The following is a 25,212-nucleotide window of genomic DNA, read 5'->3' as shown; positions in this document are numbered from 1 at the left end:
AGTTACAAGGTCATTTCAGTCACTTAGGTCATTTTTTTAGTATCTAAGGGTATTTCGATTATTTTTTAGGTTTACAGGGTATTTCAATCATTTTTTAGGTTTTAGGGTCATTTGAGTCATTTTTTAGGTTTTAAGGATATCCCAATAATTTTTGAAAGTTTCGATGTTATTTTGTTTATTTTTAAGTGTTAGGATGCATTTTGGTAATGTTAGTATATTTAAGGGTATTTCGGAAATTTAAGAGGTTTAAGGAATATTTTTGTTATATATATTTGCTGATTATTAAGTAATTCGATGGGGTTGGATTGGGTTGGCAACGCCCATATGTAACGTTGGTTCTGCTTAATATAACGATGGAACTGTCAAATGTGAGTAACAAATAAGAGAACTATTGAATGTAACAAAATTACGATCACATGTGATAGTACTGTCCAATTTGATGTTGGAACTATCAAATGTGAGAAAAAAATAAGTGTATGTTCCAAATGTGGCAAAAGTACAGTCAAAAGTGATGTTGGTACTACCTAATGTGACAATAAAACTATCAAATGTGAGAAAAAAAATAAGAGAACCACTGAATGTGACAAAAATGTGGTCACATGTAATGTTGATACTACCCAATATGACAATGGAATTGTCAAATGTGATTAAAAAAAAATTTAAAGTATCACCGAATGTGAGAAAAGTATGGTTAAATGTGATATTAGTACTGCCTAATGTGACAATGGAACCATCAAAATGTGAAGAAAAAAAAAATATATCAAATGTGACAAAAGTATAGTCACATGTGATGTTGGTTGGTACTACACATTGTGACGATGGTACTATCAAATGTGAGAAAAAAATTAAAGTACCACCGAATGTGAGAAAAGTACAGTCAAATATGATGTTGGTACTGCCTAATGTGACAATAGAACCATCAAATATGAGAAAAAAAATAAGGGAACTGCCAAATGTGACAAAAGTACAGTCACATGTAATGTTGATACTACACAATGTGAGGATAAAGCCGAAAAATATGAAAAAAAAAAATAAGGGTACTACTAAATGTAACAAAAGTACTGTCAAATGTGATGTTGGTACTACCAAATGTGATAATAAAACCATCAAATGTGAGAAAAAAAAATAAGGGAACTACCAAATGTGGCAAAAAAAAGTCACATGTGATGTTGGAATTGCACAATGTGATGATGGAACTGTCAAATATGAGAAAAAATAAAGGTACCATCGAATGTGATAAAGTACAATAACATGTGATGTTGGTACTATATAATGTAGGGATGAGACTGTCAAATGTGAGAAAAAAAATCACCAAATATGACAAAAGTACTGTAAAATGTGATGTTAAAATTACACAATGTGATGATGTAACTCTCAAATGTGAGAAAAAATAAAGAAACTACTAAATGTCACAAAAAAACTGTCACATGTAATGTTGAAACTGCACAATATAATAATGAAATCATCAAATGTGATGTTTTGATAATCTAGTATAACAAGTTGCCTGAATATCATACCTTTTTTTGGATACGGTAGAATTACCCCTAAATTGTTACTCATTTTTCTATTCAACTTCTCCTTCAATGATTTGCCCAAAAATAGAAAGAAGAAAGGCTGCCTACAAAACCTGTAAAAACGAGAGCTTATAGGGGTATTTTGATGACTATGCAAGTTAGAGCAAGAGTCCACTACATCATCATCTATCTGGTAGACCAGATCAGCACTTCATTGATTGACAGCTTGGTGGTCGCGATGAGAACAAAGGGAAAGCGTCAATGAGGTGAGGACGCAAAAGTGGAGGAAGATGGGAAAGTGGGTGTACCAACATGTGTTGGGCCAGCTTAAACCAAGAGGGAGCCCATATCTGCCTTGCTCAAAGGGAATCAATCAATCTGGTCGGCAAGGGACCTCATTTGTCGTTCATGGTGGTGGGCCTGAAGGACGGTGCTACGGCATTCATAAAATAAAATAAAAAATGTATTGTTGATGGGATTTTTTTAGGGGCATTTCCGATATTTAACTGATTTCTGCATCAAAATTATTATCTTTATGTTAAACTTATTTTACTCTCTATGATTTATAACTGAAAACGATATTTAAAATCACATTTCTAGTTTTAAAAATATGTAAATCATGTTTTCGGTTATAGATCACAATATGTTTTGTAAAACAAACAGTCATCACTAAAACTTTAGTGTAGAAGATGAAAAAAAAAAAAAAGTGAGGTTTGGGTCTAGTTATACTGAATCTGTTAAGATTATAAGATGTGTCTACTTTTAAATACATATTGAGTCCTCATCCAAAAAAAAAAAATTAATGCAGTACTTTTTCTTTTCTTTTTTTTTTCTTTTAAGATAACATTTGGAGGGTTAGCTTTTTATTGAACTTGGAGGGCTAGCTTAGGCCCAATCATCAAGGGTAGTTAATTTGTGCTTTACATTTTGCAATAATTAGATGCCATAATTCTAATTATTTGACCCAGAAAAGTTATATCTTAAAGTTATGGATATATATGATAAAGGGGTTTACTACTCGGTATAGTAAGCCATTTAAAAAAAAAAAATTATGAAAAAACGAAAAATAATTCACTATTTTAACAATTTTTTTATTTTTTATAAAAAAAATTTCAAAATAAATGATTAATATGTGTCTAAAAATACACGTTAACTAGACACCCAATGATATATCATATCTTGGGGCACCATGGGGTGCAGGCGCATCGTATCATGGCAATTATGTCATTATGGTTAGTTGGCTCTAGGGCTGTCCACGAGTCGGTCCGGGTCGGTTTTGTGCCCAACTCGTTACCCGATCACTTTGGGTCTCCTAAAAATGGATCCGCCGCCGACGGCAACAGCTCGGGTGGTCGGACGTCAAAGTTTTCCAGTCGATTTTTGGTCGGGCTCGGATTGTACGAATCGCACCAAATTTTTACCAAAATCTGCTTATTTTTGCTGGATCTGACCGGATTTCGAAGAGATCTTGGCTGATCTCAACGAGATTAGGCTGAACTTGAAGAGATCTTGGCAGATCTCAACAAGATCAGGCCCAATCTCGAAGAGATCCAGCGAGATCTCGACGAGATCTTGAAGAGATCAGGCCAGATCTCGACAAGATCTCGCCAGATCTTACAGATCGGACAAGATCATACCGATGAACTACTTCAATCGGCAGAGAAAGCTATTTCTGATGTGTTTTTCGATGGGGTCGGTTGAAATCGGTTTTCCATGCTCTAATCCGTCAACCGACCCGCCAATCTTGGATTTTGGGATCGAGGATCCGCTGCCGACCATCGTCGACGTCGGGTTGGCCGGTTCTCGGGCCGGATCAGCCGGGTTGGGCAGGTGAGTTGGGTACCGGGTCTGGTTGGAAACCCCTAGTTAGCTCTTTCGCATTAAGTACCACCAGATTAAAATAACATCCAAACTTTTTTTTCTTTTTGCTTTTCTCGGGTCGGATCAAGCACCCAATATTATACTATATAGTTTTTTTTTTAGCAGGTATTATACTATATAGCTATCACTTTAGTGGGGGGGAATCAATTTGATTATAGATCATTCCTCAAAAAAAAAAGATCACTTAACAAAACAAAAAACAAAAAAATTGATTACAGATCTAAGGTACTGAACACCTCAGATCCAGTTGAACAAGAATAATAGATTCGTCCAAGTGGTTCATGAATCATGATTTCACGAAAATAGAGAACCAGTTCCTGACAAGTTAACGCATTTTAGAACCATGTATCCTAACCCTACATATGTTCCCTTTGGCTTCCTTTTTAAAAAATAAAAAATAAAAAGGAAAAACAAAATAGAAATCTAAAAAAAAAAAAAATTTACAACTTCTCCGTATAATATTCCGTCGGACTGAAACGATTCGATTTGAATTTTTTTTTTTTTTTTTTTGGGTTCTACTGCGCCGGCAATGTTTCATGCCGCCACGTGGGATCCGAGAAATCTGACGAATCGAAATAGACATCGGAATACTCGAACAGCCCGTTAAACTCCACGTACGCGTTACTATTGTTATAACCATCACCAGTTCCCAACTCGAACGAGTCATAACTCGGGATCTGGTCCTCAAACCCCCAAAACTCGCCGATTCCAGACGAGTCAGACGAGACTCGGATCAACTCAGTCTCCAGCGCGTTCTTAACCTCCTCGCTCGAAGAAGGTGGAAGGCCAAGCTCGTCGTCCGAAGCCTCTAAAAGGTACCCAAGATCCGGCTGAGACTCGCTGGAATCTGACGTGAGGTCAACCACCGGCACCGGCGAAGAAGATATCTCTTCCTCGAAACTCTTCATGAGCGAGTCAAGCTCTTGAATCGTGGGATTGGGATCCGAGTCGTCGAGAAAATCAAGAAGGTTTTCTCTGAGTCGCTTCACCTCGGGTGAGTCTAACTCGGACGACCCAGCCGAGTCATCTCGTACCCGCTTCTTGTTGTTGTGGTCTTCAACAAAGGTAGACATTGTGAGAAAGTAGAATTGAAGATTTTTTTTTTAAGAAAAAAGGATTGGATTGGATAGAAACGAATAATAATAACACAAGAGGAAGTGGTGATGAGATATGGTAAAGCAAAGAAGATTGTTATATAGGGGGACAAAGTAGAGAGAGAAAGTTAGAGAGAGAAAGAGAGAGATGAGAGAGGGCGTGGGGTAATGATGGTGACAAAGGCGCGTGTGGATCGAATACTTAGGCCATCACGGACGTCTTGCCTCTTTATTTGTTTTTTTCCACAACTTTTTTTTTCCGTTTTCTGATTTCGTGTCGGGCCTCTAATTTTATTCTTATTAAACTGCTTTGAATTTGGTCTTCGAGTCCGCTTTAGTGGATTTGAGGCCCACATGTTTAGTCAATCACGACCTAAACTTTCCTTTTATTTTATCTTTTTTTTCCTCTTAAATTTTTCTTTTGTCTTTGGCTCTTTATTTTGGCTCAGCTCGGCTGCGAAGGTTGTCTCGGGGGATAGTGTTTTTTATAAGTTTTTTTTTTTTTTTAATTTTTGGTAAACCAGAATTCCATTTAAAAACTAAAAGTCTTTCTGAGATTCGCTTATTTTGTTGAAATTGAAATTTTTTGTTAAAAATATTGTAGATAAAAGTAAAATTTTGCTGAAATAGTATAGTAAGATTCATGAATAATAGTAAAAATAATCTAAATAGTAAAATAAGTTAACAAGAATAATTTTGCCAAACACACACTAAGAATTATAAAGTCTAGAGTATATAATACCTCATGTGTCAGCTAAAAGCTAGTACAAAATACAAGAAGGAGGATTCGAATGAAAAACTAGGGAGCTAGGATTATGTATTCCTTCTTTAGCCAAAATGTCCACACAATGATTATCCTCACGATGAATGTGATACAAGCGGGCTTCCTTAAAATGCCAGAGGAAGGACCTACAATCAAAGATGAGACCATTATAAGGGTGAGTTGAATCAACAATCTGGGAATTAATGACATCAACAACAGCCTGAGCATCAATCTCTAACGATAATTTTTTAATGTCTAAATTCCTAGCAAGGGTTAAGCCATCCCTAAGACCCCATAACTCGACAGCCATCGAGTGAATGTAGCCTATTACTCTGTTGAAACTACCAACCCAAGTTCTCTTGTGGTCTTGTATTAATTTGCTTGCTGATGCCATGCTGGGGTTGCCCTTAACAAAACCATCAGTATTAAGTTTGAAGCAATCTTTTTTAAACCTATTATTATGCAATGATTTTTGAGACTATATATATAAACAAGTTATGTAAGTTTTTTTTTTTTTTTTTTTTTTTGAGAGAGAGAGAGAGAGAGTTTCAACCTATAAAAGTAAAACTACAAATTAATGGTTTTTTCAATCACCACACCATAACTGGAGTAATATAGTTCCAAATCAATTTAGAACCAAACTTTTTCCTAACAAAGATTAATTTAAAGTGGAAAAAAGAACTAGGGTTGTCCAAGAAATCTGACAAACTAACCCACCCAAGTGACTCGACTGGAACCGATCCAATTCGATGGCTATGGTGGTAGGTGGTGGGTAAGCGGCTTCAGAATCTGATTCCAATAGGTTGAGTATCAGTTTCTCTCTTTCAACACTTGAACAAACCGTCTCAACTGAAAACCCAATCAAACACCAATGAAATTTCAGTACGATTTCGCACGATCTCGCCAAATTTGATGATTTTTCCACTAGATCTACACAAGGTTTGGGTGATCCATTGAGAGATCTCGTTAGATCTGGCGAGATTTCCACTAGATCCGATGAGATCTCATTTGATCTTTACCATATTCTATCAAAATCACGATCACCACCACCTCTCTCGATTTTGACCAAAACTGATTTGATCGTGGAGCAACAAACTTAATTCGACTTGTTAAAGTTATCGGTGAGCGACATGCCCTTTGTTTTGCCACTCGTTGGAATAAAGTCGAGTTTGGGTAGAGCCCAAACTTGATTTGAGTTGACCTTTGGACAACCCTAAAAAGAACTACATTGAATAAAAGTTAAAGTTATTAAATTGAAATGAATAAATTAAAAGTTATTTAGATTGAATTTTTGATAAAATTAGAGGGTGTATTTTTTATTATTATTATTTTTTTTGGGTTAATGAACGTGGATACACGTTGTGGTAGTTGGTGACTTAGGAGGTAGGGTCCGTTTGGATACAATTGAAAACTGAAAACTGAAACTGAAAACTGAAAAACACTGTAGCGAAATAATTTTTAAATGTGTGAATAGTATCGTGGGACCCATTTTTAATGAAAAAGTTACTGAAAAGTGAAATTTGTGGGTCTGTAAACAGTACATGATGTGCTGTGATTGGTAAAAAATTTGAAAAGTCAAAGTTTGCGGCTACTGTTCATTGAACAGTGCATGAACAGTAGCCACAACACCCAAAACGCCCTAAAACGCGTGAACGTAGGATTGGGCAGAAAACGCCCAATCCAAACCCACTCGTAGTTTGTTTGGTAGGAAAATAAGTAAGGGTATTTTGGTTAAGTTGGGCTCGTACTTTTATAGAAATGGATGGATCAGATAAATTAAGATGGGATTCGACAGGGTGCGGAGATCATTTTTCCATAAAAGGATTAGGTTGACGAAAGTTGTAGGTAATTGATTGCGCATTACTCCGAATATCTTTTATGGGGGGCTGTTGATGATGATGATGATGGGCACTCACTGTACCTGAAACTGAAAGGATAGATTTATGGTAAGTGGTGTCACATGAACGAATATTATATTGCACATTTAAAACCTTTCTAACGTCTAATTTCTAAAATTCTGACAGATCTTGTCATACGCAAGCAAATCATCCAGCTCATTGTATTTGCTTCAGTTCAATATTTATTTCCAAAATTTAAAATAACTCCTTTTTAGTCTTCCTCAGCTGGTAACTCCTTCACAATAAATACTATGAAATATATATATATATATATATATATATGGCACGTTTGGTATACAATAATAAATACTATAATGAAATAGCTAGTACACAGAAAAAGCATTCAATTGTTTGATTATGTTTTTATTAAAAGTAATAACTATTTCTTAATAATAGGTTATAGGTATTCTTTAAAATGAATATAGTTGTAATTGCTATTCCTTAAACTATATAATTAACTATTAAAACAAAAAATAGATAAGAGAATAATAAGTTCAACAAATGAGTCAGAATTTGGTAAGGATGGGGTGTAAAGCCAATATTTTACACCATCTAATAAAAAATTGTTACATCAATATTTTTACTTAAAATTCAATACATCCTACAATATTTAGTAACATCTCAATAAACTTATAATTTGGTTGGATTTATATATGGGTATTAAAATTAATTGGATATGGTTGTACTTATTCTTAAATATATGATCAATGATATAACATGTTAGTATTGAAGGGATAAAACATGAACTTTACACGCTCTTACGTAATTTAATATCTTTGCTAATTTAATATAAAATTGCAGCTGTTATAAACATAATAATTTTCACCTGTTTAGTTTTTACTATTAATGCTAGAACTAAATGAGAAAATCGAGTATCTTATAAAACCCCTTTATCTACCTTTTTTAATTTTTTCAAAAAAACTATTGTGGGGCCCAAATGATTTATGGGCCAGGCCCATCTACCCGGGGAGAATCCGAAGGCCCAAGCCGAGGAGGGCTACGGCCCAAACTCGACAAAATAGCCTATGGATACCGCCGAGGACAGCTCAGTTCTCGGCAGACCCAAAGTCCCCCCTGAAAGAAGGGTAAAAACGGTATAGGACTGAAATTAGGAAGAAAGATCTAAAATATCCAGGGAAAACTGCCCTTACTGCCATTCAATGCTCTGAACCTGACAGAGCCGCATTCTTTGACTTTTACAACCACCCCCAACGACTTTGAATATGGGCTGATGGGACAATTATCAATCTTGGAAAGGTTGACCCTATACGTGGACGAAGGACAATGAACGCAGGCGAATATAAAAGGAAAAAACAAGTAACCTAAGAGGGGGTTGGGAAAAGTGGCCAAAAACCAGAGCCTCCCAGCCCACCTCCAGGAGAAAGACTCCAGGGGTGAAGGAAAACTTAAACTTGTACGAACACCGCGAAAAACCCACCGCCTGTCAACCAGGGCCTAGCCTTCCAAACCCATGCTCTACAAATGATATTGTTAGGGGTCTTTTTACGTGCGAACCCGACACTGTTACGGTCCGCCACGAATCGCGTCCTTACAATTGGCGCCGTCTGTGGGGAAGGCTTGCGTGTTGGTATAGGATGTGGGTCGATAGAGTTTCTTCGTTATTTCTAACCGTTGGTTATAGAGTTCTAGTACAAAGTTCTGCTAGGGGCTACGTTTCTTGACTAGGGGCTTGGCTGAGGAACTAACACCTTTAAAGCCAAGGTCCCCCGTAAAGAGCAAACTAGGTACTTGATAGCGTTAACCGTACGGATAAACTTTAGGGGCTTGGTTGAGGAGCTAACTCTCATAAAGCCAAGATCCCACACAAAGAGAAAACTAGGTTTTGGACAGAACCAGGGCATTGCATGGTCCACGGACTCAAGCCTATGGGGAAACCAACTACCTGGATGAGGAAAACTAGGTTTTGGACAGAACCAAGGCATTGCATGGTCCACGGACTCAAGCCTAGAACCAACTACCTGGATGAGGAAAACTATTGCGTTTTTACCTGGATGAGAAAACTAGGTTTTAGGCATTGCATGGTCCACGGACTCAAATGGGGCGATGAGGAAAACTAGGTTTATGGTCACGGGCCATGGTGGACTCCTATGGGAAACCAACTACCTGGATGAGGAAAACTAGGTTTTGGACAGAACCAAGGCATTGCATAGTCCTCGGACTCAAGCCTATGGGGAAACCAACTACCTGGATGAGAAAACTAGGTTTTGGACAGAACCAAGGCATTGCATAGTCCTCGGACTCAAGCCTATGGGGAAACCAACTACCTGGATGAGGAAAATGGACAGAACCAAGGCATTGCATAGTCCTCGGACTCAAGCCTATGGGAAACCAACTTGGATGAGGAAAACTAGGTTTTGGACAGAGCCAAGGCATTGCATAGTCTCGGACTCAAGCCTATGGGGAAACCAACTACCTGGATGAGGAAAACTAGTTTTGGACAGAACCAAGGCATTGCATAGTCCTCGGACTCAAGCCTATGGGGAAACCAACTACTACCTGGATGAGGAACCAACTATCTAGAAAAAAAAAAAAAGCTATGGCACATAAATCTCGAAATCCATCCAAAGAGAACTCCGCGTTAATAGATGGGTTAATACCTTGATTGCGCGGATTCCTCGGTCTACCCTCAGATCCCCAGTATCAAAGGGGTTGATGCGATACGGCGCAACATATTACCCAAAAGCACAACCAAAGCCCCTCGATACTCGGCTACCCTCTCGGACGAATGATTTAGAGTTTATCGTTCTCGGACATCGCTCTAGTATGCATCGCGCAGCACTCAGCGGTTATCCCGGTTAGTTCCAAGAGTTTAATTTATTGATGATTAACCTTGTTATGCTTGATAATATTTGTAAGTTTAAACTAGTATGAATCTGTGTTAAGACATTTTTCTGCCTAGAATGTCATTAAGGGCAAGCTTATATTTAACATTCATGCACAAAGTAGTGGTTACGGAGAAGAAAGATATGTATAGAGAAATAGACACGTATTTTATTAAGACAAAGGAACAGTACAGTGTACAATGAAAAGCCGAAACAAAGCCTATATTGAAGCTAACTACGTAAGTAACGAAAAATACAAGAGAGTGAAGATAAAGCCGTGGAGGTAGCACAGAGGAGAGGTTGGCTGCTGCCTCGAGACCTTATTTCTCCTCAATGCTTCTGCGCGCCCATAACTCAGGCAGCAAAAGAATCCAACTTGGGGCCTGCATCGGTGAAGAAAAGGTGCAGGGAACCTGACCTCAGGCTAACACCATCTACAGGAAAGGTGCAGGGAGCCGGAAGTTGGGGAGCCCCCACAAAAATTTGCCTGCTACAAGGCAGACGGGGCTGATGGCGGAAATTCCTTTTTCTGACATACCAAAAATCTGGCATGACCAGAACCTGCTTCGGATTTTGGCTAAAAGAAGGAGGAATACTATCTTCCTCTTGTCAAGGTGGAGGATTGGCTTGGATCTGTGCCATCCTTGTCCATACCACATCACCTTGAGGATTCGGTGCCTCTGAAGCGGGCGGAGACCTTTCATCCCCATCCACGCCTCAAACATCTTGCTTTGAGGCAATGGCACTAGAAAGAGAGATTGCGGATATGGAAGAAGTATGGTTCTGAAGGGAACAGGAGAGTTCATGTGCAAGTGAAGTGACCCCCTATCCCATTTATACCCAGAAATAAACCGGTGGCATTTAATTCACGCAGCGTCCCAAGGAACGCTACAGACAAAACGTCTCAGGCTCGATTTCCAACGCCGTCTGCAGCCCTGAGGTTAAAGAAGTCTCGAGAAGGCGCACCTCGAACACTAGGACGCCAAAAAGTACCGCGTGATCAAAGACTATGGAAATACCTCTTAATTTATGGGCCCAGTAAATTCGCGGCCTAGGCCCGTTCAGCATATGGGCCCAGGGACAGAACCAAGGCCTTGCATGTCCTCGGACTCAAGCCTATGGGGAAACCAAGTACAAAAAAGAAAAAATCACAAGTTTTGGACAGAACCAAGGCCTTGTATGGTCTTCGGACTCAAGCCTATGGGGAAACCAAGTACAAAAACGAAAAAATCACAAGTTTTGGACAGAACCAAGTCCTTGCATGGTCCTCGGACTCAAGCCTATGGGGAAACCAAATACAAAAACGAAAAAATCACAAGTTTTGGACAGAACCAAGGCCTTGTATGGTCCTCGGACCCAGGCCAATGGGGAAACCAAATACTTGGACAAGGAAAGGTTTGAATTTTGTAAGATGAGTTACTTGATAAAAATGTCAGGTCACTTCACCCACGGCTTAAACACCATAAAGAGGTTAAGACCAGTAAAGTTGTGAGGAAGGTGGTGAAACGCCCCAGCATTAAGTCGCATAAGAAGGCTGTTCATTTGGTGAGTGAGATATCTTCAAATGGTTATTCCTCACACGGCATCAAACCTTCGTTTTACTCCTCGGCTAGCATGGGGTAAGTATTACTTTTCACTGGTCGGCCTTATTGTGCCAAGCGTTTCTATTAAAGTTATGGCGACATCTTTTTATTATCAAGTATTTTGATCTTAGTCGTCATTGATTTAGATGCTATATTATTGTGCCGAGCAGCGTTTGTAAATTTAAAAAAAAGAAAAGAAAAGAAAAGAAAAGCCATAGAGACAAAACATGCGAAATAAAGTAACAACAATTTTTATTAATACGAAAAATTATTACAACGTACAAAGAGGGGCTCAAGCGAGCCTATACAAAATGAGAACTGCCTAAGCAACAATTACATCCGTAGTACAGATAAGTAAACTGTCAGACGTTTTTTAAACTCCTCTTCAAAGTCTCTCCAATCTCTGCCTCAATACTGCTCATATTACGATAAGAACTTTCTTTGAAAAAAAATGAATGAAGGAGAAGGAAATAGTAAGGAAGAAATCAATGAAGAAGATGGAGGAGATGAATGAAGAAGATGGAGGACATGAGTAAAGAAGGAGGAGAAGAAGAGAGAAGAGATGAAAAGAAAGAAAAAGGAACAAAAGAGGGAGAAGTGAAAGCACCAGGATGGAACTGGTGCTGGGAAGACTAAGAAAGGGAGACGGAGGATAGCACCAGTGAAGGAAGAGAGGAAGAAGTAGGGGCACTTAGTCCCTGCCTCGATCCTGACTCCCAACACACTGGAGCCGTACTAGGTATGCTCATAGGAGAGCGGTTGGTACTGATGGTAGGTGTTCTCGACTCAGTTACGCCGAAAGTTGGACGTGACAAGCCCCTACTTCGGATTTTGACTGAAAGAAGGGTGAGGTTGATTTTGAGTCTTCGCCATCCTTGTCCCGATCGAGCTATAATGAGTTTTATTGGAACATGGCGTTTATGGGAGGGGTTTGGCTCCTGCATCACTCGTTGTTATGATAAAGTATATCACGATTTAGTTTGTGAACCAGTGGGTAAAATGAACCCTAAGGGAGGCCAAGTATTTCAAATCTCAGAAAGATGAGAAGGAATTCTTTATGAAAACAATAACCTCCTCCCTTCCTTCTTATACAGAGGGTGGAGCGGGAGACATTTAATAGGTTCAGATCTCCAAAGGAATCTGCCAACACCAACATGCCGGTTCCGTTTCTCCACCCCATCAAAACAAACCGCCGAATTAAAGTAGTCTCGTAAATAGTGGTCATTAAAAGCACGTTTTGGGAAACCCAAACGATAAGAGCGCATCAAGCGCGAAATCAAAAACTGTCTCATAGATCGGCGCATTTCTTGGACAGATGAAGAGCCGCCAGTATTATTAATGGGCCAAATTGATTGGGCCGTAGGAAGAGGTTCGGCATCACCAAAACCCCCCTTTCCAACCAAGAGGTTGGACAGCTGGGTTTTGAGGGGCTATTGTGGGGCCCAAATGATTTATGGGCCAGGCCCATCTACCCGGGGAGAATCCGAAGGCCCAAGCCGAGGAGGGCTACGGCCCAAGCTCGACAAAATAGCCTATGGATACTGCCGAGGACAGCTCAGTCCTCGGCAGACCCAAAGTCCCCCCTGAAAGAAGGGTAAAAACGGTATAGGACTGAAACTAGGAAGAAAGATCTAAAATATCCAGGGAAAGCTGCCCTTACTGCCATTCAATGCTCTGAACCTGACAGAGCCGCATTCTTTGACTTTTACAACCACCTCCAACGACTTTGAATATGGGCTGATGGGACAAGTATCAATCTTGGAAAGGTTGACCCTATACGTGGACGAAGGACAATGAACGCAGGCGAATATAAAAGGAAAAAACAAGTAACCTAAGAGGGGGTTGGGAAAAGTGGCCAAAAACCAGAGCCTCCCAGCCCACCTCCAGGAGAAAGACTCCAGGGGTGAAGGAAAACTTAAACTTGTACGAACACCGCGAAAAACCCACCGCCTGTCAACCAGGGCCTAGCCTTCCAAACCCACGCTCTACAAATGATATTGTTAGGGGCCTTTTTACGTGCGAACCCGACACTGTTACGGTCCGCCACGAATCGCGTCCTTACAACTATAAATCCTTTGTTTTAAACTTAATGTTTCCCTTTCTGCTATAGTCACATCGTGTCATACTTTCTTTTTTTTTAGTAATTAAAATTTAAAATGATAAAAAAAAAAAAATCAAATACATAACAACTATGAAGCATAAAGAAAAATACTTGTAAACACACGAAGAGGCGATCAGATTTGATGGTCAAGAATGATTAAAGAGTAATAACTTTTGATATTTTTTATTAATAATTTATAAAGATAGAGAAATTGAAAAATATGTTAATCATATGATAAGAGCATAGTGGACGAAGAGGAAAAGTGCATGAGTTTTTTATGATAATAAAACACCAATTAATTAAGAAGACAAATTTTATAAGATTGATATACAACCAGTTAAGCTCTATGGTACTGAATGTGTTAGACTATTAAAAAACAACACATTTATAAAATGAGTGTAGCTAAAATAATAATATTAAGATTTTTAAGTGAAAATACAAAAAATATATTATTCGAAATGACAAAATCCACTTAAAGATCGGTATAGCCCAAATCACTATTTTTTTTTAGAGAGTTTCAACCTAGGACAAAGTTTAGCTACAAAATTGGTTGTAGCCTTAGGCTACAAACTTACTTAATATATTTTTATTGGATGTGAATTTTGACAAATCCACCATTGGATTACGTCTTTTTTTTATATTCTCCATACTTGAAAAATTTCAAGAAAATTAAAGATCAATAGTTATGTCATCAATAAATTTTTTAAATTGCAAGTTTTTGTAATTTAAAATTATGCACAAAATATAAACTTATAGATCATATAGTAAATGATATCCGATTGACACAAAATTTAATATGTGTATTAAGGGTATAAAGAACATGCAATTCAACGGTTAGATTTTCAAAATATGTTGTAGTATTTATTTTATTGAATGAGTTTGTAGCTTTAAGCTACAATCAATTTTGTAGCTAAACTTTGTCCTTCAACCTATAACGTCCGTTCCTAATGATAACTCATTATCATCAAACCAAGACACTAATCAATTTTTGGCGTAGGCGGGGATTGAACTCCAGATCTCTTATACAACCATTAGAGATTTTACCAGTTGAGCTAACTGGAACCCACAGTCCAAATCCCTATTGATGAAAAGATGAGGAAAATTCGGTTGAAATGGTTTGGTCATGTTCAGATGATTGCAATTAATGTACCAATAAGAAAAAGTGAGTTGATTGAAGTTAAGAAAACAAAAGTAAATAGGAAAAAACTAAAAATAACATTAGTAGAAATAATTAAAAATACCCTGCTAATTAAAGAAGTAACATAAAATATTGATTTTAGATGAAATGTAATGGAAAAATAAAAAAATAAAAAAATGTGGCCAACATTAAGGATTCATAATTGAATTCATGATATTAAAGGTTAAAGGTCTGTTTGAATTGAGGGGGAAAAAATAGTAGAATAGAGTTATTTAAAAATAGATTAATTTTGAAATAATTATACTTTACTCTTTTTCTCTTGATCCAAACGGACCGAAGGTTTTGTATTGGTTGGTGGTGTTGTACTGGACTGTTTTATTTTCCTGAAATTGTAAGTACAACGAAGGCTCTAGCTCGGAACAAATGGACAAGTTACCTATATTTTAGATCTTTTGGTTGGAAGACGAAACGGTGAGGAAAAGAAGAAAGACAAAAATCAATTGTGCTTACCTGATCCGGACCAAGGGAAAAAAATAGTTTATAGTGGAACTGGTTTTTTATTTATTTTTTTGATGGGGCATAGTGGAACTGTTACCTCTAGCAAGAAAGCAACTTAAAATCTAAGCAAATTTTTTCTTTCATCCCTATCTTATCTGATGTCATTTCTCCACATTTTATCCATGGGAATGGATCAACAGAAAATACCAAAAGACACGGGCAGGTAAGAATTTTTAGCTTGGCCATTCTTTCCTTTGCGTGAAGATTTGATGGGACTAGAATATATCCTATGCGTGTATAATTTATGAAAAGTGCAAAAAGGTATATCAATTTTGCACTTCTCTTATACGAACACTACAGCATAGTATTTCAAAAGTTAATACGTTAATATATAATATATATAAACGAATATCATATGATCAGAGTTTTGTAGTTTAACTATCATTTTTTATACTTTTTTATGAAAATTTTTGAGATTTGAATTTTCCATCCTTGTTGTTATTATTGAATTTATTGAGGTAGGGGAAACTACATTATATCACATATTCCCCACCTTTTTGTTTTTGTTTCTTTGTTTTTTTTTTTTTTTTTTTTTTTCCTGTTTTAGACTTCCTTTTTTTATTTTTTAGAGACTTTGATTAGTCTGTATGGTAAATAAAATGAATGTATAATCTATAATTGGTAAAATATAAAGTAAAATACTAAATAAAATTTTATTTTTTGCTAAATATATTTTCCTTTTTATGGTAGAAAACAAGTTAATGGACAAAGACATCTATGCTTACAGTTAACATCTTAAAACATATAATACATCTCTCTCCATGGTGATTCATTACTTATATTTTTGGTTTACTTAATCTTAAAACATATAATACATCTCTCTCCATGGTGATTCATTACTTATATTTTTGGTTTACTTAACCTTTTTTTTTTTTTTTTGGTTGTAACTGGAATATTGTTGAAAGTTAAAAAACTTATTCAACTTAATTTTTATGTTATATTTTTAAAGTCAAAACAAATAAATTTAAGTTACAATGTTACATGAGTGCCTGTCTAATGTAATTTATTTATTCTAAATTTTAGTTTTTTTTTTTTTTTTTACAGTGTTTTAGTAGTAATGTTTAGGTTATTTTTTATTTTTTTTTTCCGTTGATGATTTAGTAATGTTTAGTTGTTTATAACAGGTAGACTTAGGGGCGCACGCAAGTTTAGTTCAACCATATCCTCTCCATAATAGCACATGATCGGATTGTATAGAGTCTTAGAAATCCACACTTGCTGTCAATTGGTGGAGTACGTGGTGCTCGTCCACAAGCCATTCAATTTATTTATTTATTTATTTTTTTGGCTAAATAAAATAAATAAATAAATAAATAAAAAAGAAGAAGAACTTAGGTATGAGCTCATTGACACATGCTACGTGACGATAATAAATAATATCACGTTTACCACATGAGTTTTGCTAGGATTATTGCTTGAATCGCTCTTCTATAGGTGTTGGGAAAAGAACTCCTACCATCAAGCCACATGACCCACACCCCATGTTAACAAGCCATTTAATTAGCTAGTGGATTTGGTTAACCCTGTTTTTACCTCATTGATAGTGGTGTGTGGGGCAAAGATTTCACCATATTTGATACAGATCTCATTCGATCAGTGAAAATCTCACTCCCACAGTCCCACTGAACATGATATTAACGAGCCTAGACCTTTTGCATCTTTGATTAATCCATTGCTTGGATTGATCAACTTCTGGTTCAAATGGACTCGGATTGAATGAGTTTGTGATTATGGGGTTTGGTTCAAGTTGGGGTATTTTTTTTTTTTTTTCTTCTTTTAATCTTATTAGGCTATTCCTGCTATAAATTTTTATTGGGAAAGGTTAACAAATACGGTTAAGGTGCAAAAAAAGAAAAAAAAAATGTCAAAAAAATGACATCAAGCAGTACTTATAAAACTGAAAAAATAAGAAAAACTGTAAAATAAAAAATAAAAAATTTTCCAAAAAATTTCAAAAAAAGTTGTTAAGGGTACTTTGCAGTGTCCATTAATACAACCCATTTTTATTTATTTAGATTTTAAAATCTATAAACTCCATTTGGCCGCCGTGGCACTATATTACCCAACTCACACTGTACAACATCTTTATTCAATTATTCTACTCGCAAGCATGCAGAGCACCTGTGACAACCAAGAGATTCAGACCACTTGGTACTTTTTTTATTTTTTTGGATGAGAAATAGACCACTTGACACTTTTCTCTCAATCACCCACTCTTTTTTTGTTTTTTTATAATACCACCCACTTTGTTGTTCAAACGGAAAAAACTAAAAAGTATTTTATATTTTATGCCGGAGTGGGCGACAACCTGATCCAAAGTCCCCTCCTTTATACCTATTCACCGTACTCTTTCAACATTGTCGGAAACCCCTGCAATACGATACCTTTTTCTTTTCATTCATATTTATTTATTTATTTTTTTATGTGGGTCGGCATAGGATACGATACCTATTCCAGATCCCCTCACATTTGTTTCACACTACTGGACCCACCAATATAGTGTACCTTTCCTGGACCCAGAGCCGAATGGAGAGAGAGAGAGAGAGAGAGAGAGAGAGAGAGAGAGAGAGAGAGAGAGAGAGGCCTCAGCTCAGCTGAGCTGGGTCGCGCTGGATCCAGAAGCAACGATCAAAACATCGCATTGATTACACACCTCCCACTTGACATGTCCCACTCAGTCTAACGTAGCCAAGCCGCTGTTTCCACGGTCTGATTTGGTTGTCGTGTCAGCTCGTAACGTTGCCAGGTCCAACAATTAATTGCCTAATTGTCAACTTGACCTTCCTTGCACGTTTCCACGTGTCAATCTTTCTAGATTACTACTACTACTATTACTATTTTTTCTTCTCTTTTGGCGCCAAAGCTGATTTTTCTTTTTATTTATTTTATTATTAAAAATAAATTAAATAAATAAACATTGAGATCTAGAAAGGATGATACGTTTTCCAAAGTGGGGCCACGTGTGTTGTGGTGGATGTTAAAAGCATTCACATGATGCAGGGGATGGTTAGGACATGTTATTGATGTCTTGGTTTTCACGAGGAGCACGGTGGGTGTGGACCGTACGTTGCAATATAAATCAACCCTATCCGTTTCTGGACTCTATTTACTATTTTTTTTAAAAGCCTACAATTTTATAATTTTTTTTATTCTTTATTTATAAAATTTTAACCATTTCCCGTGATTTTAATCTTTATTATTAAATTAAGACAACAATCAATAATTAATATATGTTATAATTAAATCATAGATTTTTTATTTAATTATTAAAAATTTTATCAATTAAATTAATCTTTTTGTTAGATGTAAATTTTAATAAATCCACCATTGTGTTATATATTTTTTCTTGTATTCTTTATATTGGGAATTAAAAAAAAATACTATCTTTAAAAAATCCTACAATTTTATAATTTTATAATTTATTTATAAAGTTTCTACCATTCTTACTACCAAATCAAAATACCAAGCAATATTTGATGTATGCTACGATTGAATCATAGATTTCTTATTCAGTTATCAGAAATTTTACTAATTAAATTAATGTTTTTGTTAGATGTAAAATTTAACAAATCCACCGTTATATTCTTTTTTCTTGTATTCTTTATATTTGGAAAAAAAAATTTAATAAAAAATCAATAATTATTTCATTAATCAAATATTTAAATTTTAAGATTTTATAATATAAAATTATGCATAAAAATTAAAAATTTGAATTGAATACTAAATAATATCCAATTTATTTATAAAGTTTCAACCATTCTCGATGATTTTACTCTTTACTGTCAAATCTAAACACCAATCAATATTTGGTGTAGGTTATGATTGAATCATAGATTTTTTATTCAAATATCAGAAACTTTACCAGTTAAATTAATCTTTTTGTTAGATGTAAATTTTAACAAATACACCGTTTAGTTATATTTTTTTTTTCTTGTATTCTTCATATTTGGAAAAAAAATATTAAAAATTAAAAATTAAAAAAATCAATAATTATTTCATTAATCAAATGTTTAAATTTTAACTTTTTATAATATAAAATTATATATAAAAATTAAAATTTTGAATCGAATAGTAAATAACATTCAATTAACACAAAATTTGACATCCGTGTTAATAACATAAAGAACATACAATTCAACTATTAAATTTTCAAAATATGTAACAATATTAATTTTTTAAGTGAAAACTGTAGCTATTAATTACAATTAAGTTCATAGTCAAATTTTGTCCATAAAAATTAGGGTTTAAATGATTAAATCCCTATTCTAACTTAGTTGATGGAAAAATTTTGGCAATAAATTTTTGTATCATAACTTTTGTTACAATTTGAACATGACCAATTATTTAGGTTATGTCCAAAATGACCAATTCTTTTAGTAGCTAAAAGAAGAAAATTTTGGGTGTGTATGGAAGTAATTGTGACCGTCAAAGTCAAAAGAATGGAAGGATTTGAGCCTGAAATCTAGCATCCGATGCAAATTTGTTTATAGAGTAGATTTAATTTAATCAAACGGTTGAGAGAATGAAATCAAAGATGTGCAGTGGAGATGAGTTTGATACTTTTGACTACATGTTAAAGTTATGTCCAAAATGGAATAATAAAAAGTTAAGTAGAGATGTGGGAGCAGCTAGGGCCGTACCTAGGTATGAGATCCAATGGGCGATTTCCGAGAAGTACCGTTTGAGATAGTTTAAGAAGCCAAAATGACTGATTGGTGGGAACGTGTCACGGGCTAGGATAGTAGGATTGCTTTACCTTCTCAATCTGCTAACAAATCTTAATTCTCAACGACACCTTTGCCCAGGTCAAGACTCAGATATACAGCGCTTCTTTTCCTTTTTTTTTGCTGCACTGTCAGCTTTGATATTTCCGTCTAAAATACTAGTCAGCGCTTTACATGCCACGAGAGAGACCACGTTTTTTGAATAAATCCACGGTTTGAAGGGAAAGTGAATACACAAATAATTGCATAAGAAAATGACTAATAAAACTTTTGTTTTTTGCCTTCGAGGGTCAGATACTGGCAACTTAAAATTTTGTAATAAAAAAAGAGGGAAGGAAATGTGGCATCTAAAAACTCCACCAAATGACTACAATTTGATAATTGTTAATTCCTATTAAGTTGAATATTTAGTGAATTGTTTTAAAGTGTTTGACGGGTTTGATGCCTGTGCCTTTATAGCGGCTTTCAAATAGAAAGCATGAACCACGTTATATGGATCTTTGTATAATGATGAATAATGGAAATTATTGTTTTGCACCGAAAAAAAAAATGGTGCTGTATCCTGTATGGTGGGTGACATAACACTAAGGTAACATTAAGGGGACAATTTGTGTTCTCGTATCAGGTTTGTGTTGTATCAACTTATGAGTACCCATCTATATGAGTAAACATTAACCCGATATGTTTATTAAACGAGTTAAGATTCTTCAACCTTAATACAACCCAATTATTAAATGAGTTAGTCATGTTGATCTGTTTATCAAATTTTATCAAAATGAAAAAAAAAAAATTATGAAAAAACAAACAAATAAATATTTTTAATATAAAATTTAGAACTAACGAGTAATTGCATCACAAATAACTATTTAAAACTAAAGTATATCTCAATATTACAAATAATCAATCACAACATGTCAAAAAAAAAAAAAAACCACAACAACTAATAATTTTATATACCTAGGGTTTGAAGAGTATATTGGTAAAATATTATTTAATTAAACAGGTCAAACAAGTTCCATGGGTTGAGCACTAACCCAACTTGTTTATTAAATGGGTTGGTTGTGTTAATCCGAATATGACACTTTAGAACTTTTATTTTTATTGTTGTTGTTGACACTCATAAAGTACATATTAAAATCTATAATTTCTAATGTTCTGCATTTGTATAAGACAATACGGTTTAGAAGAGCTCAAGTGGCTTACATTATGTATTATTAGTCATTTCATTCTTAAAAAAAAAAAAAAAAAAAGTATTATTAGTCATTTACTTCATTAAGTATTTTATGAGATGGTTTCATAAAATCATTCTTTTACAACATGTGAAATTCACATGTGTGAAACTCACATATGAGAGTGGGATCCTTCGTAAGATTGTCTTATATGATAACTTTTTATTTAGAAGACTGTATTGTCCTCATATTATTGATTTACTAGTGTGTAGTTCCGTGCATATGTAATGATACAATTAAAAATAATTACAATTATTCAATTCAAATTATACATTTTTTTCAAGTAGAGGTTCAAACTATATGTATTAGCTTACACTTTTTTAAAACCATACATTTTTAAAATATGTAATTGTTTCTCATTATATATATATGGTTTAGAATTTAATTGGTCTTAGATTATTCGGTTTTTGTACCCAATAATTCACTTACCACAAAAATTAAAAATTAGATGGATACATGGTGGAAAATTAAACTCTAATTGAACTCCACTTTAGAATCTAATTGGATTTGGACTCTTATATTTTTATACTTAATAATTCACTTGGTACAAAATTAAAAATTAAATGGGGCACGTGGCGCAAAATTGAGAATCAAATATAAAATCTAATTGGATTTTCTCTGAGTTTTGATTGTTAATATATATATATATATATATATATATATATGTGTGTGTGTGTGTGTGTGTGGGGGGGGGGGTACAAGAATTTAAATAATGTAATTGCGCCACGTGTCATACCCATGATCGAGAGGGCCATTATCGTGCCGAAGAGGTCACACCCTCGGACAGTAAGGCCATGTTAGTGGCATGTTACCAGAGGAGGTTATATTGTAGAGAAAGAGTTTTGAAGAAGGGGTTAGCCTTGACATGACTGAAGGGATGGTGGCTGCCACCACATTTAATGCATCCTACCAAACCTTCTAACTACATTTATGTAGAGAAGACCCCTAAACAATGCTACCTTAGCTGCTGCAACTCACAAGGGGTTTGGGAAGGTGTTTGATGGGACAAACACTCAAGTAGTAACTTGGACGATCAACAAATGGAGGACCAAGATCATCTAAAGGGAGCTATATAATGTCATAGACCCTCCAGGAAGAGGGGATCGGGAAATTTGTAGAAAAAATACTATAGCAACAAGAACTGAAAGTGCATCCCAATTTAAAAGAAATATACATAAGGACCACTCTCCTCGGATTTTGCCGAGGAAGGTTTTCTTTGCACAGGGCTTGTTTTTGTTTACTTTCTTACTATCTTTGATTCACCGTGCATGTTATTTGATCCATTAAAGCCTATCTTTTAAGCCCACTCTCTACAAATTCACTGTATTGGGCTCTTTGAGCCTTAATCCATTCATCTTTTGGGATTAGGAACCAAAACCCACCCTTACAATTGGTGCCGTCTTTGGGAAATCTTGAGCTTTAGTGAGTTCAACGTCTAACCATGGTAGGATCAAGGCAAGACCGGGAGGAGTCTATTGGTTCCCAACGTCAAGATCAATTCCTTAACCTTGAGCGAAGGAGGGACCGCAAGGTTAGTGTGCACACCACGCATACTAGCAGGAGCCAATCTCGAGGTGGGAGTTACAACTCTCATGAGGAGAATACCAGAAGCATGCAGTTGGAGTTTGACTATCTTTGTAGGAGGCTATGCCGCGAGCGACGGAGAAGGACTTCTTTAAGTTCTGGCCCTTCTTCTGATGACGATGGAGATGATAGCTACAGGCCCAGGTCCAGGACTCCTCCCAGTGAGTCTTTTTCGTATGATAAGGATCGTCATTACAAGTAGAGGAGTAAGAATTCGTCTCGCCAAGGTCTGGGCAATGATGCTACGAGCAGGGCTCTTAACCAGATCTCTAAATCATCATTTACGGGTAGAATTAAAAGGGGAAAGCTTCCTAGACATTTTACTTAGCCAACATTCACCATGTATAATGGCAGAACGGACCTTATGGAGCACGTCAGCCACTTCAACCAAAAAATTGCCGTTCACTCCCGGAATGAAACCTTGATGTGCAAAATGTTCCCATCTAGTTTGGGACTCATGGTGATGAGATGATTCAATGGTCTGAAAGAAGATTCTATTAGCTCCTTCAAGGAGCTCACTAGGGCCTTTCGAGCTCAGTTCATGACTTGCAGTAGGGTTCCTCAGTCCTTGGATTCCTTACTATCTATGACTATGTGAGAAGGGGAGACCTTGAAAACATATTCTGATAGGTATTGGGAGATGTTCAATGAGATAGATGGGAACTTTGATGATGTGGCTATAAGGACTTTCAAGGTCGGCTTCCCTGTCGAGCACAATCTAAGAAAGTCTTTAACCAGGAAACTAGTTAGGAGTGTGCGTCAGCTCATGGACCGTATTGATGAGTATAAGTATGTTGAAGAGGACCAGTAGCAAGGAAAGGGGAAGGCTAAGGTGGTCCCTTAGGACAAAAGGGATTTCAGGTCAAATAGGTACAATAACAACTAACCTTGGAGAGATTTTACGTGGCATTCTGGATCTACTGCTACTCAGGTAGTCAGTATTGTGTTCTGAGAGCTAGTACACCAAATCCTGGAAAAAAAATCAAGAATGAGCCATACTTTCAATGGCTAAATATGATGGGGGGAGACCCCACGAAGCGTAACCAAAGTCTTCATTACCAGTACCACCAGGAATAAGGGCACACTGGAGCAATTAGTTAAGGCATGAAAGTTGAAGCAATTCCTGTATCAACCCAACAGATAGGGTGGTTAGGCAAGGTTGGGGACTCAGAGAGATGCCTTTGCAAGACCACCATTAGGTACAATCAGTGTCATTCTTGCTGCTTCGAGAAGGATTGGTTCTCATCCATCTCGAGTGATGTTTATAGTTTGACCATCTGCAAATGGCTCATCTCCTGATCCGAAGAGGAGTAGAATGGAAGTCTGGCCGACTTTGAGATTTTCGGATGAGGATAAGGTTGGGACCTTGCAACCATATGATGATGCCCTGGTGGTCACCTTCAGGATAGGTAGGTACGATGTGAAGAGAGTGTTGGTAGATCAGGGTAGCGGCACAAAGATCATGTACCCTGACCTATTTAAAGGACTGAAGCTAATGTCCGATGACCTGACCTACTATGATTCCCCTCTAACAAGGTTAAACGGGAAGATTGTCTTTTCAAAAGGCCAAATTTGACTACCCATTCAAACAGGGACAGAGGTCGTGGAGGTGAACTTCATCGTGGTAGATGCCTACTCCCCCTACACTGCTATTATGGCAAGGTTTTGGCTTCACACCATGTGAGTCGTACCTTCTATCCTGCACCTGAAGGTGAAGTATCCGTCCGGGGATCGGGTTGAGGAGCTGGTGGGGAGCCAATCTATGGCTAGGCAATGCATAGTGGTCGCAATTAGACATCAGACTGGAGGTGAGTCCTCAGCCTCTACGGGGTGGGACTTATAGTAATTAAAGGTGCTAGTGTTGTCTATAGGGGAAGTGGTATAAGGGGCTAAGTGCGAGTAACTGGAAAGAGTTGTTATTGGCGACGATGAGGAAAAGTTCTTTCTATTCAGAATTCAGCTGCCTCCTCGGGAGAGGCAAGAGTTGAAGGATTTTCTTAGAAAAAATATTGATGTATTTGTGTGGAGCGCCTACGACGCCTCTAGGGTGGATCCAAATTTCATTTGCCATCATTTAAATGTCAATCCATCTGCCATCTTCAAGAAGCAATCACCTTGATGCTCATCTAGGGAACACTTTGATGCTGTCAAAGGGGAAGTACTTATGCTTAAGTGGGCTGAGGCTATAAAGGAGATATTCTACCCCGAGTGGCTGGCCAACACAGTGGCGGTGAAAAAGAAAACTGGGAAGTGGCTAGTATGTGTGGACTTTACAGGTTTAAATAAAGCTTTCCTAAAAGAC

The 25,212-nt window shown here is 36.5% G+C and overlaps 1 protein-coding gene across 1 annotated transcript; it reads right to left on the bottom strand.

Annotated features, from left to right (window-relative positions):
• Positions 1–3,579: 3,579 nt before the first annotated feature.
• On the bottom strand, positions 3,580–4,568 carry LOC115990576. Its single transcript, XM_031114395.1, has one exon. The coding sequence runs from the start codon at positions 4,466–4,468 to the stop codon at positions 3,911–3,913; it is 558 nt and encodes a 185-aa protein (XP_030970255.1). The 5' UTR covers positions 4,469–4,568; the 3' UTR covers positions 3,580–3,910.
• Between the last annotated feature and the right edge of the window lie 20,644 nt (positions 4,569–25,212).

Source organism: Quercus lobata, chromosome 1 (genome assembly GCF_001633185.2).
Source record: "Quercus lobata isolate SW786 chromosome 1, ValleyOak3.0 Primary Assembly, whole genome shotgun sequence".
In the NCBI taxonomy this organism is placed as follows: domain Eukaryota; kingdom Viridiplantae; phylum Streptophyta; class Magnoliopsida; order Fagales; family Fagaceae; genus Quercus; species Quercus lobata.
The sequence above is the reverse complement of the archived record's forward strand: the minus strand, read 5'-3'. Positions and strand labels throughout refer to the sequence as shown.

Bases quoted from the DNA above. Each gene is read 5' to 3' on its own strand.
- LOC115990576 (XM_031114395.1), bottom strand. From the start codon at position 4,468: ATGTCTACCTTTGTTGAAGACCACAACAACAAGAAGCGGGTACGAGAT.